We start from the raw sequence: 17,163 nt of genomic DNA, 5'->3' as shown, positions 1-17,163 counted from the left end.
TTCTGAATCAGCCCAATAGACTACTGTGTAAACAAACTGGTAAGGTTAACACTTCAAAACAGAGGAACATTTATCCACCAAGAATGCACAATAAGCCAACAGTCCACTGTAGAGATTCAGTCAGCATAACAGTTACTGGGAAATCACAGAGAAACATGTGATCAATTGCAAACCGTTATGCTGCTTTACATAATAATTCAAATAAGATAGACAGATGGTAGTTATTCATTTCCCATTTGTGTTTTAACATCTCCTTTGTTTATTTTTTCTTTGAATTTGTTGGGTGGCATGTTTGTTTTAATATATTGACTGCACCACGCTTATTGTTGTGTTGGTAGAAGAGGACATACGTGAATGAATATAGAAAGGCCATGTGGAGGTCCTCACGGAGAGATTCTGGTAATCTGTAACTCTGTTGTTCAGAATTTCAACTGAAATGGAAAAAAAAAAAGAGTGAGAAATATTGGATGGTTATGGAGGTAGGAGTCAGGATATTTGGTTTTTGTTCTAGTTCTGTGTGTGAACCATATGGCAAGATATTCCCCATCCTGAATTTCATAGTCTACATCTGTGAAAACTGAACTGTTGGGAATGTTTACTAAGGAGTCACATACCATGACAGTCCGTGGTTCTCGCTGAATGCCAATGTAGACAGTTGCCCTTAAGTTATCAGAGAAGCACTCAACTGTTTAAGGTATTATCTGCACAATGCCAAAACTTTTTGGTGAACATCCACCCATCCATTCACTTCCTCCAACAAGCATATATTGAGAAAATATATTTGATTCCATTTTGAAATATGCCAAGTATTAAACAAACATTTTTTTATCTGAATGTTTTGGACCTACACAGGAATGGCCCAAGTGTGAATTCTGGGTACATAGTATTTTACAAGATTTCATTTTTGCATTCTGGAAGAATGATCAACATCTGTTACATGTTGCAATGATTATGGTGTGCCAAATCTAACTTTTCTCATGGAATCAGGCAAAAAGGAATCACTATTCCCAAACATGTTCTGTTGGAAACTTAACTATATTTGACCACTTTTGTTTACCTTGATGTGAAGCAGTCCATGAAAATCAGGTAAATGTTTATAAAACCTATTATTCTCACGTTTGGTGCTATTCCCAAGTTGCCACTATAACAAACGATACCTCTGAAAATGACTACAATATACAGCTACTTCAGTTATTCTGTATATGCAAAGATGTCTTTTTAGAACATTCTTTATGATTAAGGGGCCCTGTTTGTCTAATGCACAGTTGTCTATATGCTCTGTCCAGAACCATTAGTGTTCTGGGCCTGCATGTCCTCAGCAAGAAACAAATGCTAGTTAGCGTCTGGGGAACGAGTCCATCAAGAGAATGACACTGTTGCCTCCTTCAACCAAGTCAGACACTCCCATGTTGAAAACTTCAAGCTTTCACTGACTAATGGATGCAATTCAGAACCAGTGTATTTTTTTTTTCAGTAACTCCCTATAATCAATTAAGATGCCTCAGAGTCTTAAGTGACTTCCAAAGTCACATGTTCCAAGTGAAGGACTGCTCAGTTTAAGTGTGTTGCTATTACAGGCTCTGGACCAGGCATAGGAAATCAAAGGTGAAGGGGGAAAACTCGGAAAACAGCAACAAAAATCACAAAAAAAGGTGTCATGCTTTGAATGAAAATAATGACTAAATTATTAAATTAAGTCACTGAAAACTGACAAAGCTGGAGCAAATCTGCTAGACTTACATGGGAAGCAACACAAAGTGGCAGAATGTGAAAGCACTCTTTAATGTTTTAGGAGAAGTATATTGCTTACTACCTTTAAGATAATCATTTTTAATCAAATTGTGACAAAATTACCTAGCTTTATTTCAATTAAAAAAAAAACAAAGCTAGAAAAATGTTAAAAGATTAAAATTCAGAAGCAATCTGTGTCTTTGGCTAACCCATCATACCCCTTTAATAATGGGAAAACATTTGGGAATTTATAAGCTCATTGGGAAAATACAATACCAGCTGTCATTTTCATATTAAAAAATCGCATATTTGCTCTCCACAATTCGAGGTGGAAAATTTAGAATGCTTAAATTGAGCTCTAAAATTATAAGTAATGTCTATTAATGAAAATATTTACCAAACGCAACTGTGTAGATAAAAGATATAACCTACAAATATTACATTAATACTTAAAGAAACTTACTGTTCTACTGGGAACTTCTACATCTGTGTAACAAACATGCTGTTATTCAGTTCATCTATTGATAATGGGGGTATCTATAGTAGTAAAAAAGATTTTAGATTAAAACAGTTTCTTGAGAGAATTCCATTTATTTTGTTCACTGCGTGGACATGGTAATCAAAAACCATAATCAATCTCATAGAAAAATTTAGACATATTAACCATATCCAGTAATAGTTAATGTTGCAAACCAAAGGTTAGAATGTGGTTTGTTTCCCCAATGAATTAATGCTCTGTGTCCTTAGGGTTATCAAACTTGTACTTAAAACAGCAGTGGACTTAAAGCGTGGTTACCGTTTTAATAAGGTGAAATGCCCATCATATTACACAATAATTATTTTAAGCATCTCCTTTCAATTTCAAGACTTCCCCCAAATTCATAATTTGCATTGTGACTCTGCTTGTAAAAACCTCAAGCAAATGAAAATTAAAACATCACAAACACATCTAATGTATAAGAAGGAATTTCTGATGTAATCACTGGGTCATGATAAGCATATCTGTGCCTTGGAAAGAAATGTGTTATCTTTCTTTCCAGTAGACGTGAAGACAAAGGTGATGGTAATACTAAGCAAAAGTTCAAATGCAATAACTAGAAATGGTAGTAAAGTAAATTCTGTTCTCAACCAATGAGGAAACATAAAAAAAATTTGTATAAGTATTTGAGGATTGGTGTAGTAGCAACAACTGTATATATAATCTATTAAGAGTAATACCTGTAACCAATTAAAAGAGCCTATGCTGCTAATTCATCTCAGGATGAGTAGCAAAGCAGGAACATCTGTCCAGAATATACAGAAGAAAAATTCTAAGTCTAAGAATGGCTTAAAACCCCAAAAGCATACACTGTGCCTTATCAACACACTGTAGTTAGCTAGGTCCAAACAGGAAATAAATGGCCAAACCTGATTGCCTGGAGCTGTTGCAACGAAGGGAATGCTGGTAGCAGGTGGTGGTGCTGCAGACATAGTGGTAGGTGCAGCACTGTGCATCATGGGCACTTTCAGCAGGAAATCATGGAAGCAACACACGAGAGGGTGGAGCAACCATGATGCAAACGATGGAATGGGGCGTGGCAGCATTCCAAGCCATGTGACATCATCATGATGGATACACCAGGGTGCAACATGCAATCACAGTCAGTGCAAAGCAACACAGCACGGAAGGGGGAAAATTAAAAAAGAGAAAAGGGGAAAGCCAATTATAGTTACCATTAAGGAAAATGGAATCATTCTCAACATTTACCAACAGTTAGTTTTTGAGCAGAATCACACTGTAGTTGACTTCAAGGGCCAAATTTTCAGAAGGGGTTACAACGGGTGCCTAGGACAAATCTGTTTTTACCAAGGCTATCTCTTGAATAGCTAGTCAAGCAGAAAAGTAACTTGGTTGTGTATTCACAATGGGAGTATGGAACTGTAAATTGGTATATTTGGGTTCATTAACTCATGACAGACATGAGTGCTATCACTAGATTTGTAGGTGCAGAGGGGCAGTTTTATATATACACATACTTACCTGATCTGCATACAAAAAGATTCTAGTTTGGTGGGTATATGGTAGAGAGCATATAAAAAGAATACAGTGGACTATGTGTGCAGGTTTTAAGCACATCTGTGGCAAACCCCTTGGAAACTTGGGCTACTTATGAAACTACTCAGGCTGCTTATTTATTGTTTCACAAATAGCCAAAGTTTCCAAGGGGAACTTCATAGTAAATATCCAACGAAATCTTGCCTTCACTGCAAATACTACAATGACAGTGACTAGCAGCAGTAACAACTTTTTTCAGGCAGATTTCTCTTTGCCTTTTCTAGTTTCTATGTTATTTTCAAAGCTTCTTGGATGCTCTCCTTTTTTCTAACTCATTTTGGAAAGCCAACCAAGGAATTAATGTGTGAATGGCAAGCAGGCATATGTAATACTTTGCATCTACATCGACTGAATTCAGATTTTCTGAAAGTCGACAGAGAAAGTGAATGGCCTAGAGAGAGGAAAATCAACATATGCAATGTCATAGAAACCACAAATGCACCCCAAGTGGTGATTAACAGAAACTCTGCAATAATTGCTCATGCCCATCTATCTTTAGTTATCCACTACCTATCCACACCCCTTATTGTGAAAAGTGAAGTGAAAGTGTTAGTCGTTCAGTTACGTCTGACTCTTTGTGATCCCATGGACTGCAGCCTGCCAGGCTCCTCTGTCCATGGGAATTCTCTAGGCAAGAATACTGGAGTGGGTAGTCATACCCTCCTCCAGGGGATCTTCCCAACCCAGGGACTAAAGCCGGGTCTCCTGCATTGCAGACAGATTCTTTACCATCTGAGCCATCAGGGAAGTCCATCCCTTATTGCAACACATGTGAGTTCTAAAAACACTCTTGTTTCCCCTTTAGGAGCACAGCAACTGCACAGGGGCCAGTACCAGCGGAGCGTGCAGTTTGCATTCCTACACAGAGCTCTCAGGTGAAAGGACAAGGGAGCAGAGCCACAAAATGGGTAGATGGAGACACATTTCATGAACTTGCAAGAGTCTGCTCCTAATCATATGCATATAATGCTTCTGTTAGTATCAGTGGAGATGTTTTTGATTCTGACAGGGCATCACTAATAACAGTGGCCTTACCTGTCAGTGAGTGCTACTACTATGTGGCTGTCATTGTGAGGTTTTTGCTTTATCTTGATAAACCCCTTAGTCCCTTTTGGACTCTGCATCAACTTTGGCTGACCAATGAGATGGAGGTCAAGCCGTTGCAAACTCTCACAAAGGATAAAAGGGACCCACTCCAGTATTTTTGCCTGGAGAATTCCCATGGACAGAGGAGCCTGGTGGGCTACAGTCTATGGGGCCACAGAGTCGGACATGACTGAAGTGACTTAGCACACATACACGCACAGAATGGTTTTGAGATGGCTACCATATTGGATGGGTGGCTAATTAAAGGTTCTGTGTGTTACTGGTTATTAAAAATCACATACCCCCAAACAGTCATTTTGAAATGATTCTGTGGTGCCTGGTTTCTGTGCAGACGGCACTTCATCCTAGAACACTATAGAAAGCATTACAAAACACTACAGAAGGCTCTAGTTTTGCTTTTTTGCAACATCTAAATATTGAATGATTTTGATCTTTTGGGTAACTTTTTTTGGGAGGAATGGTTTCGTTGTACTTTACAAATTATACATTTGAAGTATTTTAAATATTTTACAATTTCTTAGTAACAGATGTAAACCTAACAATAAAACTGCCCATTCTGGCTAGATAAGGAAATGTTTCAAGATATTTTAGCTACAATTTTTAGTGTGAAAATACAGAAATGGCAAGGTCAGTATTCAACCACAGCAGCAATGAACTAGAACTTGAGAGTGTAGGACTGCTGTGATTTCACAAAAACATGTAACAGACAGCACCATATTAAAACCTAAATACTCAGAAAATGTTCAGCTATATCATCCAGTTGCTTGTTTCTTTCATAGTCACAATAAAAAACACTTTTCTTTTTAGATTAGAAAAAGTTGAGAATTTTTGTACAAAACCTACCAACACTTGAAGCGGGTGCCATGCACAGTATTGGCCCTGGACACCATGCAGAAAAGCGTGAAAAGTAAAGAAAAGAGATATTTCATTATTAAAGCTTTATTGATAGAAATAAATTTTAACTAGAATGATATTCCTGGCAATATTAATGAACCAGCACATGCATATCCAGTAATCTCCCATGCTCACAATTTCAGCTTAAGACCCCAAACCCAGGTGATCAGAGTAATTCTTGGATTCTTAGGTATAAAAATGAATGTTGATTTTTTTCTTTAAAGGCATTAGCTCAACTTAGTTATATGTTTATTTTGGACTAATACATCCTAAGTGATTTTTATTATGAAAGGGAGAGTTTTAATTTATTACATATATGATTTTCAAAATATGCACAAAGATCTGGCAGCTGGTGCCAGCAAGTTCTACTTAGGGCACTAATCTACTATCATGCCCTCCCCACCTAGTGATCAAGGACTTTACTGTGAACATATGGCAAACAGGATTTTCATCAAGGGGGGCTCTCTCAACCTGACAAGGTTTTATTTTGCCATAAATTAAGGGGAAAGGGATTCTTCTGACAGTTTTGCTTATAAATCTAGATTTTTAAATTAGCCAAATCCAGCTCAAAAAAGTCTAAAAATTGTGTTTTTAAATGGTATCATGACGAACTATTATGGTTAGTAACTGGACAGAAGTTAAGATTTTTATGGCTTCTTTCAAAATTAATTAACTGATTAATATATCAGTGAATCAATGGGTTTCTTTAAGTCCAGGCATATAATACTATTATATGATGTTTATTTTAAAAGACTATAGCTTAAATTTTTCTTTTCAATTCTGTACAAAACTGTTATACTAGTAAATAAAGTTGAATATAGGAGGTAATAAAATACAATGCAAAGTATTAGGAAAATGTGATAAACTTCCATATATTTTACATTAACTGATTTAAGAGCAGAGGCTAAAACTCCCTGTTTTATACTGTATTATATAAATACACACTGTATTATACTATATATATATATAGTGTATATATATATACTGTATTATTCTGTAATCTAAATTTAAAGGTAGTTTTTTTATAACTATCTTTGGCATATCAAAGACATATAGACTACCTATTTTTGCAATGCTGAAGCTCAGAAACTTTTTTGAGAGCAGACCATTGCCTTTGAGAGTGATACCTAAGAGTCGAAGAATTAGTTTAAGACTGAAACAAGGGAATCAAACATGAAAAGCAAAAATTAAGAAATGCTCAAAAGAAAAATGCTGACAGGGTTTCCTAGTTTGATTTCAAAACCATTAATTTTCAGGAATCACAGGAAAACAGTTTGCTCTGTATACAAACAGACTGAGCATAACTGCGTTGTTTTATTTCTAATCAAAATACCCATTGGCCATCCTCACATAAAAGTTCTTTGAAAGCTGGTATAAACTGTATTCATTCACAACACCACTCAACTTACAGGGCCCAGCCCCATTCTCACCTGTAGGAATAAACTGTGGCTGCGGCTGCGGCTGCGGCATCGGCATGTTAGGCAGAGCCTGTTGGCAGTGGAACACATTGGGATTAAAGACTGGGGGGGCACAATTGACCTTTTCAAGTGCCGATCTCTTTGGTATCAGTTGAAGTGCACCAGGCTGTAGGCCCTGTGAGGGAAGGATAGATTAATAAGTAGTACCAAGGAAAGTAAAATATGTACTCAGACCAAGCAAGCAGCAGTTAAATAAAGTCTGGCCTGGGAACCCTTTGCAAGGGTCACCATTGAGCAAGGTAACCAACTAAAGAGATGAAGTCGTTCACTATATGAGTACATACTCAGCCCAAAATAGAAAATGAACATACCAGGGGGAAAAGAAGTTTTTCAGCTTCACTAATTTAAACAAATGAGTGAAGTTGAAAAGGACTTCATCAGGTGGGCAAGATGTGACAGGATGCTGTTGACAGCAAATAATCATTTAAAATTAACACTGACAGTTTCTCAGGTGGCTCAGTTGGTGGAGAATCTGCCTGTCAATGCAAGAGACACAGTTCTGATCCCTGATCCAACATGCTGTGGAGCAACAAACCCAAGCATCACAACGACAAAGCCTGTGCTTTAGAGCCCAGGAACTGCAATTACTGAAGCCTGGGCGCCCTAGAACTTGTGCTCTGCCACGACAGAAGCCACCGCAGTAAGTCTGTGCACCACAACTAGAGAAAGCCCGCATGCAGCAACAAAGACCCTGTGCAACCAAAAATGAAGAAAAATTAAGAATAAATAAAACATCTAAGGGATGCTCATCTATTCACCTATTAAAATGAGATTAGCAGAAGCAACTTATTAACAGGAAAGGGATTTTTGCCAGTGAAAATTCTGATCTAAACCAAGGAGATAAATGGCATACAGGTGAAATAAAACAGATGTCAGTAGATCTGAGTCTGATTCTGTAGCTCCAAAATCCCAAATTCAATTTATACAAGGATTTCAGGTCCAAATCCTATAACTGTATATTTCCCAACTAATGTGTAAGGAAAAAGCAAATGAATGAATCGCCTGCACCATCCACCTCACCTAGAAACCATAGTTAGCAAAATGTATGCAATTCTCATTTATTTATAGAGACCCACTGTGCATTTTGGTATGTACCGTTTGCTTTGTTAAGACCTTGTAAGGTTGAATTTAAGGTAAGAGTAGTTTTACTGTGTTAAAATCTTCCTTTCATGTCTACAATTCTTTAAAATCCTACTGTGCTTATAATCTTCAGTCAAACTTGCCCCTGGATCAGATTCACTGGAGAAATTGGACCTGACATTTTCCCCTCTACTAACTGCAGAGTACTTTAAAAACATGTCCTGGCGACAACTGGGCATGCTCCAAATTCTTAAGGAGATGGGCACATTTATGCTGAGTACCTAGCCTTCCATATGCCAAAGAGGGCATGCCATGACCTCCTTATTCCTGTGCATAAAGAAGGCCTAACAGTATCTCTACTTGTATTTGGGAAGTTTATAGCGCCTCTTCAAGTCTTTTATATGCATACAAGTTGCTTTTAGTGATTTCAACCTGACCATGAACAAGAACAGGGTAAAAAAAAAAAAATCTCCCTTTCAAAAAGCATTTCAACTGTGAATCCTTACAATACAGAAAGTTTAAACTTCTTCATGCAGCCTCCTTTGTTTAATCTTATCTCACACAAATTCCTATGGGTAAATGCAACTTTAACCTTTAAGACTCTGCTCTGATGACTCAGAAAGGCATTTTATATTGATGTTCAAAAATACCAGTTGAAGGCCTATTATATAGTATATTTAACTCTCTACATGGAAATTTCGGACTGACATATATATCTACCAAACACACCAAAATCATCAGAAATAGGCACATACATATGAAAGCCCCATGACTGAGCATGGGACAGGTTTACCAAAGCGCAGCCATTACTCGTACATCCCATGCATATGAGAGAAGCTTTATTTTTAGGGAGCAAACTGTATTTCCTCTTTATGCCACCAACAGAAATAACTAACAATTGGAGGCTTAAATTCTGCATTGATATTCTGGATACCTTCCTATTTTCATAGCTAAAAATTCCCGCATTCCAAAGAATTTAAGCCAAAAAATATGATGAAGTCTTTTTTTTTTTTTTTTTTTTAACATTCATTCACAGATTCTGCTGTCCAGATCAAGGGAGAAAATAGTGTTCTATGTTGGTACTCAGCTCTTTCACAAAGTAGTTGGTTTAGTTCTGAGAGAGCAGGGTTACTGAGAAAGAGGAACAAGTCCAACATTGGTGCTGTGGCCTCAAAGCTGTCATCTGTGAGAAAAGTTTGGAGAAATTTGGGGTATTTGGCTTAGAGAAAAGACATGAGAATCAGGTTCCTGTGAAATAGAGATAGACATTTTTTGGTAATAAAGTAAGTGTATGTTCCAGTTAACATGAGAAAGATTTTAACTTAGTATGAGGAAAACCTTCTCAATAAATAGGGATGCCTGAAAATAAATGTATCTCTCTTATGAAAAGGCAAGATCTCTGTCATGGGCTTCAGGGTCATAGAGGGGATTTTTTTTCCACAGCTAGGAAAAATGAGGTTTCCTCAGAATGTTGTCCCTTATTTGGGTTATACCCTATTATAGGAGGAAAGGCTCAGGATGTAAAAGAAATGGATAGCTTACAGCCTATCAAAATAATTGAAAACTATGACAAACCTAAGTAATCATAATTCCTATTTTTCAGCCTATCACACCATAGCGTTATACAAGTATTTTTTCTACCTCCTATCTTACATAGTTAAGTAGAACTGACTTTTCTCCAAAATTTACTTACTATGGCAACTCAATAGTCAGGCCTCTTCTCCCAACCATATAGAAATCCCACCCCCCCCCCCACCCCAAGCCTTGCCCGGCTGCTGCCTTAAAATCAACCTGTGGGAAATTAGAACTTAATTACCAACTCATCCTCCAAGTCCTCTGTTTTTGAAAGTTACTAAGGATAGTACCAGTCAAGTGCCCATCTACGTGGCTCACAGGATATTAAGGTTAGTTAGGCTGTACAAATCACTCAAAAATAATTTACTTTTTAAGTTGTATAATTTACTCTTTCTTAAAAAATGGGAGAAAAAGCACAGTAAGAATCATTAGGAAAGCTTTTAAATAATTACCGTTAGAAACTTTTAGTGAATTAGAATAAATAGGTTCTCTCCTTTCCAGTTTATATCCTGGGAGATTCATTTTAAGGTCTACTCATGACTATCCAAGACTGTGATTCCAGGGTATTAGACCAATTGAGGCATATATGAATCATTTATCCCCCAACAGAGAGTCGACAAGTCCTGGCCTGTTCTTACCATTGCAGTGGCAGCTGAATGGTTCATCTGGTAATGAGCTGCTTTGAGTTTGGCTTGCAAGTGCGCAGGAGGATGAAAATACTTGCATTTCTCCCGGGAGCATCGACCTTTGATGTAATCCATGCAGATGGTCACAGTATTATCACTTGCCTCAATCATGGACACATCAGTAGGGTGAGCATAGCGGCAATCATTCTCACCACGGGTACAATTACCTCGCTGAAATTCACGGCAAACCTCAAAGAAAAAAAAAAATCACATTGACGCTTGGAAGGTTATTAGTTTTTATTTATTTTGCCAGTGAATATAAGAGCAACAGTACACATTCTTTTGTCATCTATTTAGGAAAAATTTCAAAAGTTGAAGGATAATGTCAAGACATTGTCAAGTCACTATGAGACATAAACATAAACAAAATTTCTCTTCCAAGAAAGATAACAATCCATTGTCCCCAAAGGAAGTTTGTCAGCTTTCCTTACATTGAAATGAAAGTATTCTTGAAAACTAGGTTTCCCTGGTGGCTCAGCAATAAAGAATCACCTGCCAAGACAGGAGACGCAGGCTTGATCCCTGGGTTGGAAAGATCCCCTGGAGTAGAAAAGGGCAACCCACTCTAGTATTCTTGCCTGGAAAATCCCATGGACAGAGGAGCCTGGTGGGCTACAGTATATGGGGTCGCAAAAGAGTTGGATATGACTTAGCAACTAACCAACAACAACCAATTATTGAAAACCAGTTTTTAATCCTCCACTTGATACACAGCCTAAAGTGTAATTAGCTATATTTGCAGGAGGGGATTTTGTTAAGGGCCAAGATATGTCTTTATCACACAACAATGTGCTTTTTACAAGCAGACTGGTGAACCATGACTAAGGGACATGCACAGATTCCAGTCCAATACATGGCCAAGCATTTGAGGAGTTGCCAATGGAGCTGATGACTTTGTAAGAAACTGACTAGTTATTTATTTCACCTTATGAAAAAGGACATAGTTTGAAGGATTTCCATAAATCAAAAAGCTGTTTACAATTTTCTTTTAGTTTCCTTTTCTTAGGTATAAGGATATTTCTGATCTAGTACATCATTCTTAATATGGAGAAACAGGTTTAGACTCTATGAGACTCATTTACATTCTGCATTCATAGATAGTTAATGGGTCTTTTATTTTCAGTTTGATTATTCTAGCAAGTAGAGATCCACCAGTGAATACAGACTGTAATTCCAGACTGTAAATCTGGAGCATGCCCACCAGACTTTCTGTGCCATAGCAGAGGAGACACACAGTCAGCAGCCGGGCCAACTAAGACATTGTTTGACCTACTGTACAACCGTGCACTTCATAACAGGGTAAAGTTACAGCAAAATGTCTAATACTTCTTTGAGATTATATTCCAGAAGCTTAAAACCCAGATATACTTATTTAAAGCATTCAAGACACCAGGTTCTTGAAATGTTTATGCATAAGGTTAATATCTACCCTTATGAGTATTCATAGATTTCTACACAAATTACCTCCAGTTTATCGGAACGTATCGGTTTTGGACCAACAGCCCCCGGCAGTGGAAGAGGTGGGTTTCCAGAAATCAGAACAGGTGCGTTTTGTACCAGTTCGGCGGGGACCAGGCCCATCCCAGGATGATGAGGTAAGTAAGGATTGTAAGCCATGGCAGGATTAGCTGCAATCGCAGGATTCACAGGAAAAGAATTCTGTATGTTTAAAAGAGGAAAAAAGGTGTTAGAGGTCAATAGATTATTCCTATTATTACACAAAGAAGCAGTCTTTCAAAAAGCGTAAGCCATATCAAAATTTACCACTGTATCTTCTGATTTTAGTCTCATATTAATTCCCATATAAGAGTTCCTTTTAAACCTACAAATCTCTTTGAGTAACAAACTTACTGGTAAGCTGATAAACCAAGCCACATAATTTTAACAGTTATGAGTTAGGTAAATCAAATCACACTGATGGAGTCTGTTCCAAACATGTTTTCCCTAGCACTTCCACTTTGACCTAAAAACCTTTGTCACCATCGATATCATATATGTGGGCAATCTGAAGGCCCCATTCATTTCACTATCCTCCTTTCTCTTCCTGGCAGTACTGCTTTGCTCCAAAGCTTCTGGTCCTACCATGGTTCCTACCTGCCCTACCAAACACTTGCTTTTCTTCCTGGCCCACTATCAATTATGAAGACAGGCAAAGAGGGAGGAAGAAAGGAATCAATTTTAAAAGGTGAGAGCTTTAACAACTTCTTGCTGTCTACCTAAAAGGAGATTGGTATGGTCATTTTTTTTAAAGAGGCCTTATTTTACAAACGAATCTGACTTGACTAGCCTTGTCTTTATCTAAGGGACCAGTTGATAAGCACAGTTTAAAAGAGGGTACTAAATATCCTAAATAGCATTTCTATTAGGCAGGGAGAGATAATAGGATTATAAGGTACATACACTAGAGTATAACTGGTAAAAGTCTTGGAAATGCAAAAGGATATTACTGGGTTTTTTAATTTTTTAACAGTCCTGATCTCAAAGAGTGTGATATATATATTGTCTTTATTATCTGTTATGAAATATAAATTTATCACTTTACTGTGCTGTTTTCCAGTTTGTTCCACATGGGAACATCTTTTCTTCTCAATATGGTCATAATTTCTTTGATAGTTCTCTTGCCTCCCCTACAGCACCCAATATACATAGTGAATGACTGATAAAATCAATGACATAATTTAAAAATATATGTAAACATTTTAATAATGAATAACAAATCCTGGTTAAATGTAGTATATTTCTAATAGTGACTTTATAAGGTAGGTGCACTGCGGTACAACTGGTGATGTCTCATGTATGACTAATACCATGTATTCTTGCTTTCTTTTTAATTTCTTTCACTAAAAAAAAAAAATCTGTTGTACTGTCGAGCTCTGCCCACATCTTGTGCTAGATCACAATAATAGGAACAGTTCTAAATGGAGGTAGAGTAGGACTCTGTAGAGTATGAAGTGAGGGACAATCTATATTCATGCTGCCACCCTCTAGTTGGAGTTGAAATTTTCACCAGCACAGCCTTCTCCATGAAACCCGTGTTATAAACCACATTCACCTTGGAAGGAAGGGTTTCCCCATTAGCACTCTACCTGAAGATGAGCTTGTTGTTTAGTCACTAAGCTGTGTCCAACTCTTTTGTAATCACATGGACTGTAGCCCTGCCAGGCCCCTCTTGTCTATGGAGTTTTTCCAGGCAAGAATACTGGAGTGGGTTGCCATTTCCTACTCCAGGGGATCTTCCCCACCCAGAGATTGAACCTGCAGCTCCTCTGTCTCCTGCATTGCAGGCGGATTCTTTACCACTGGGCCACTGGGGAAGACTTCAATGAGTTTTGTTTGTTTAGTTGCTAAGCTGTGTCCAACTCTTTGCAATCCCATGGACTGTAGTCTACCAGGCTCCTCTGTCCATGGGATTTTCCAGGCAAAAATACTAGAGTGGGTTGTTATATCCTTCTCCATAGGTGAATTTATCATTAGCTAACTAGCAAATTAGGAACAACAGAAAGAGCATGTCCCACCTGCTTCCAAACTGGTAAGACTCATCACAGTAACTAGAGAAGGCATGGTGGCCAAGAGTTTTAAGAGGAAAGGGGTGACACCAAATGACAGGATACTGAAAGAGGAACTCCCCAGGTTGGTAGGTGCCCAATATGCTACTGGAAATCAGTGGAGAAATAACTCCAGAAAGAATGAAGGGATGAAGCCAAAGCAAAAACAATACCCAGCTGTGGATGTGATTGGTGATAGAAGCAAGGTCCGATGCTGTAAAGAGCAATATTACATAGGAACCTGTAATGTTAGGTCCATGAATCAAGGCAAATTGGAAGTGGTTAAACAGGAGATGGCAAGAGTGAATGTCGACATTCTAGGAATCAGCGAACTAAAATGGACTGGAATGGGTGAATTTAACTCAGATGACTATTATATCTACTACTGTGGGCAGGAATCCCTTAGAAGAAATGGGGTAGCCATCATGGTCAACAAAAGAGTCTAAAATGCAGTACTTGGATGCAATCTCAAAAACGACAGAATAATCTGTCTGTTTCCAAGGCAAACCATTCAATATCACAGTAATCCAAGTCTATACCCCAACCAGTAACACTGAAGAAGCTGAGGTTGAACAGTTCTATGAAGACCTACAAGACCTTTTAGAACTAACATCCAAAAAAGATGTCCTTTTCATTATAGGGGACTGGAATGCAAAGGTAGGAAGTCAAGAAACATCTGGACTAACAGGCAAATTTGGCCTTGAAGTACGGAATGAAGCAGGGCAAAGGCTAATAGCGTTTCGCCAAGAAAATGCACTGGTCATAGCAACACAGGATAAGACTCTACACATGGACATCACCGGATGGTCAACACCGAAATCAGATTAATTATATTCTTTGCAGCCAAAGACGGAGAAACTCTATACAGTCAGCAAAAACAAGACTGGGAGCTGACTGTGGCTCAGATCATGAGCTCCTTATTGCCAAATTCAGACTTAAAATGAAGAAAGTAGGGAAAACCCCTAGACCATTCAGGTATGACCTAAATCAAATCCCTTATGATTATACAGTGGAAGTGAGAAATAGATTTAAGGGACTAGATCTGATAGACAGAGTGCCTGATGAACTATGGACGGAGGTTTGTAACACTGTACAGGAGACAGGTATCAAGACCATCCCCATGGAAAAGAAATGCAAAAAAGCAAAATGGCTGTCTGGGGAGGCCTTACAAATAGCTGTGAAAAGAAGACAGGTGAAAAGCAAAGAAAAAAAGGAAAGATATTCCCATTTGAATGCAGAGTTCCAAAGAATAGCAAGGAGAGATAAGAAAGCCTTCTTCAGCGATCAAGGCAAAGAAACAGAGGAAAAGAACAGAATGGCAAAGACTAGAGATCTCTTCAAGAAAATTAGAGATATCAAGGGAACATTTCATGTAAAGATGGGCTCAATAAAGGACAGAAATCATATGGACCTAACAGAAGCAGAAGATATGAAGAAGAGGTGGCAAGAATACACAGAAGAACTATACAAAAAAGATCTTCATGATTCAGATAATCACGAGGGTGTGATCACTCACCTAGAGCCAGACATCCTAGAATGTGAAGTCAAGTGGGCCTTAGAAAGCATCACTACAAACAAAGCTCGTGGAGGTGATGGAATTCCAGTTGAGCTATTTCAAATCCTGAAAGATGACGCTGTGATAGTGCTGCACTCAATATGCCAGCACATTTGGAAAACTCAGCAGTGGCCACAGGACTGGAAAAGGTCAGTTTTCATTCCAATCCCAAAGAAAGGCAATGCCAAAGAATGCTCAAACTACCGCACAACTGCACTCATCTCACATGCTAGTAAAGTAATGCTCAAAATTCTCCAAGCCAGGCTTCAGCAATAAGTGAACCATGAACTTCCAGATGTGCAAGCTTGTTTTAGAAAAGGCAGAGGAACCAGAGATCAAATTGCCAACATCCGCTGGATCATGGAAAAAGCAAGAGAGTTCCAGAAAAACATCTATTTCTGCTTTATTGACTATCCAAAGCCTTTGACTGTGTGGATCACAATAAACTGTGGAAAATTCTGAAAGAGAAGGGAATACCAGACCACCTGACCTGCCTCTTGAGAAACCTATACGCAGGTCAGGAAGCAACAGTTAGAACTGGACATGGAACAACAGACTGGTTCCAAATAGGAAAAGGAGTACGTCAAGGTTGTATATTGTCACCCTGATTATTTAACTTATATACACAGTACATCATGAGAAATGCTGAAGAAGAAGCAGCACACGTTGGAATCAAGATTGCTGGGAGAAATATCAATAACCTCAGATATGCAGATGACACCACCCTTATGGCAGAAAGTGAAGAGGAACTAAAAAGCCTCTTGATGAAAGTGAAAGTGGAGAGTGAAAAAGTTGGCTTAAAGCTCAACATTCAGAAAACTAAGACCATGGCATCTGGTCCCATCACTTCATGGGAAATAGATGGGGAAACAGTGGAAAAAGTGTCAGACTTTATTTTGGGGGGCTCCAAAATCACTGCAGATGGTGACTGCAGCCATGAAATTAAAAGACGCTTACTCCTTGGAAGAAAAGTTATGACCAAACTAGATAGCACATTCAAAAGCAGAGACACTACTTTGCCGACTAAGGTCCGTCTAGTCAAGGCTATGGTTTTTCCTGTGGTCATGTATGGATGTGAGAGTTGGACTGTGAAGAAGGCTGAGCACTGAAGAATTGATGCTTTTGAACTGTGGTGTTGGAGAAGACTCTTGAGAGTCCCTTGAGTCTCCTTGCAAGGAGATCCAACCAGTCCATTCTGAAGGAGATCAACCCTGGGATTTCTTTGGAAGGAATGATGCTAAAGCTGAAACTCCAGTACTTTGGCCACCTCATGCAAAGAGTTGACTCATTGGAAAAGACTCTGATGCTGGGAGGGATTGGGGGCAGGAGGAGAAGGGGACGACAGAGGATGAGATGGCTGGATGGCATCACCGACTCGATGCACATGGGTTTGGGTGGACTCCAGGAGTTGGTGATG

General features: G+C 38.5%; 1 protein-coding gene across 32 annotated transcripts in view; it reads right to left on the bottom strand.

Moving 5' to 3' along the window:
• Positions 1–254: 254 nt before the first annotated feature.
• The window catches only part of MBNL3 (muscleblind like splicing regulator 3), a 121,592-nt gene continuing 104,683 nt past the window's right edge, over positions 255–17,163 (bottom strand). For 7 of the 32 annotated variants that reach the window (XM_070290733.1, XM_070290732.1, XM_070290755.1 and 4 more), the window contains 5 exons: positions 12,111–12,305; positions 10,599–10,835; positions 7,258–7,420; positions 3,139–3,233; positions 255–431 (listed from right to left, as the gene is read on the bottom strand). In XM_070290733.1, coding sequence (XP_070146834.1) covers positions 420–431; positions 3,139–3,233; positions 7,258–7,420; positions 10,599–10,835; positions 12,111–12,305 — 702 coding nt within the window. In that variant the 3' untranslated portion in view covers positions 255–419. Of the gene's footprint in view, positions 432–2,194; positions 2,269–3,138; positions 3,234–5,776; positions 5,813–7,257; positions 7,421–10,598; positions 10,836–12,110; positions 12,306–17,163 lie in introns of all 32 variants that reach the window. The other 25 variants (XM_070290727.1, XM_070290726.1, XM_070290751.1 and 22 more) reach the window with 6 other exon arrangements.

The sequence above is a fragment of the Ovis canadensis genome, chromosome X, assembly GCF_042477335.2.
Source record: "Ovis canadensis isolate MfBH-ARS-UI-01 breed Bighorn chromosome X, ARS-UI_OviCan_v2, whole genome shotgun sequence".
NCBI classification, from domain to species: Eukaryota; Metazoa; Chordata; class Mammalia; order Artiodactyla; family Bovidae; genus Ovis; species Ovis canadensis.
This window is presented reverse-complemented; position numbering and strand designations above follow the sequence as displayed.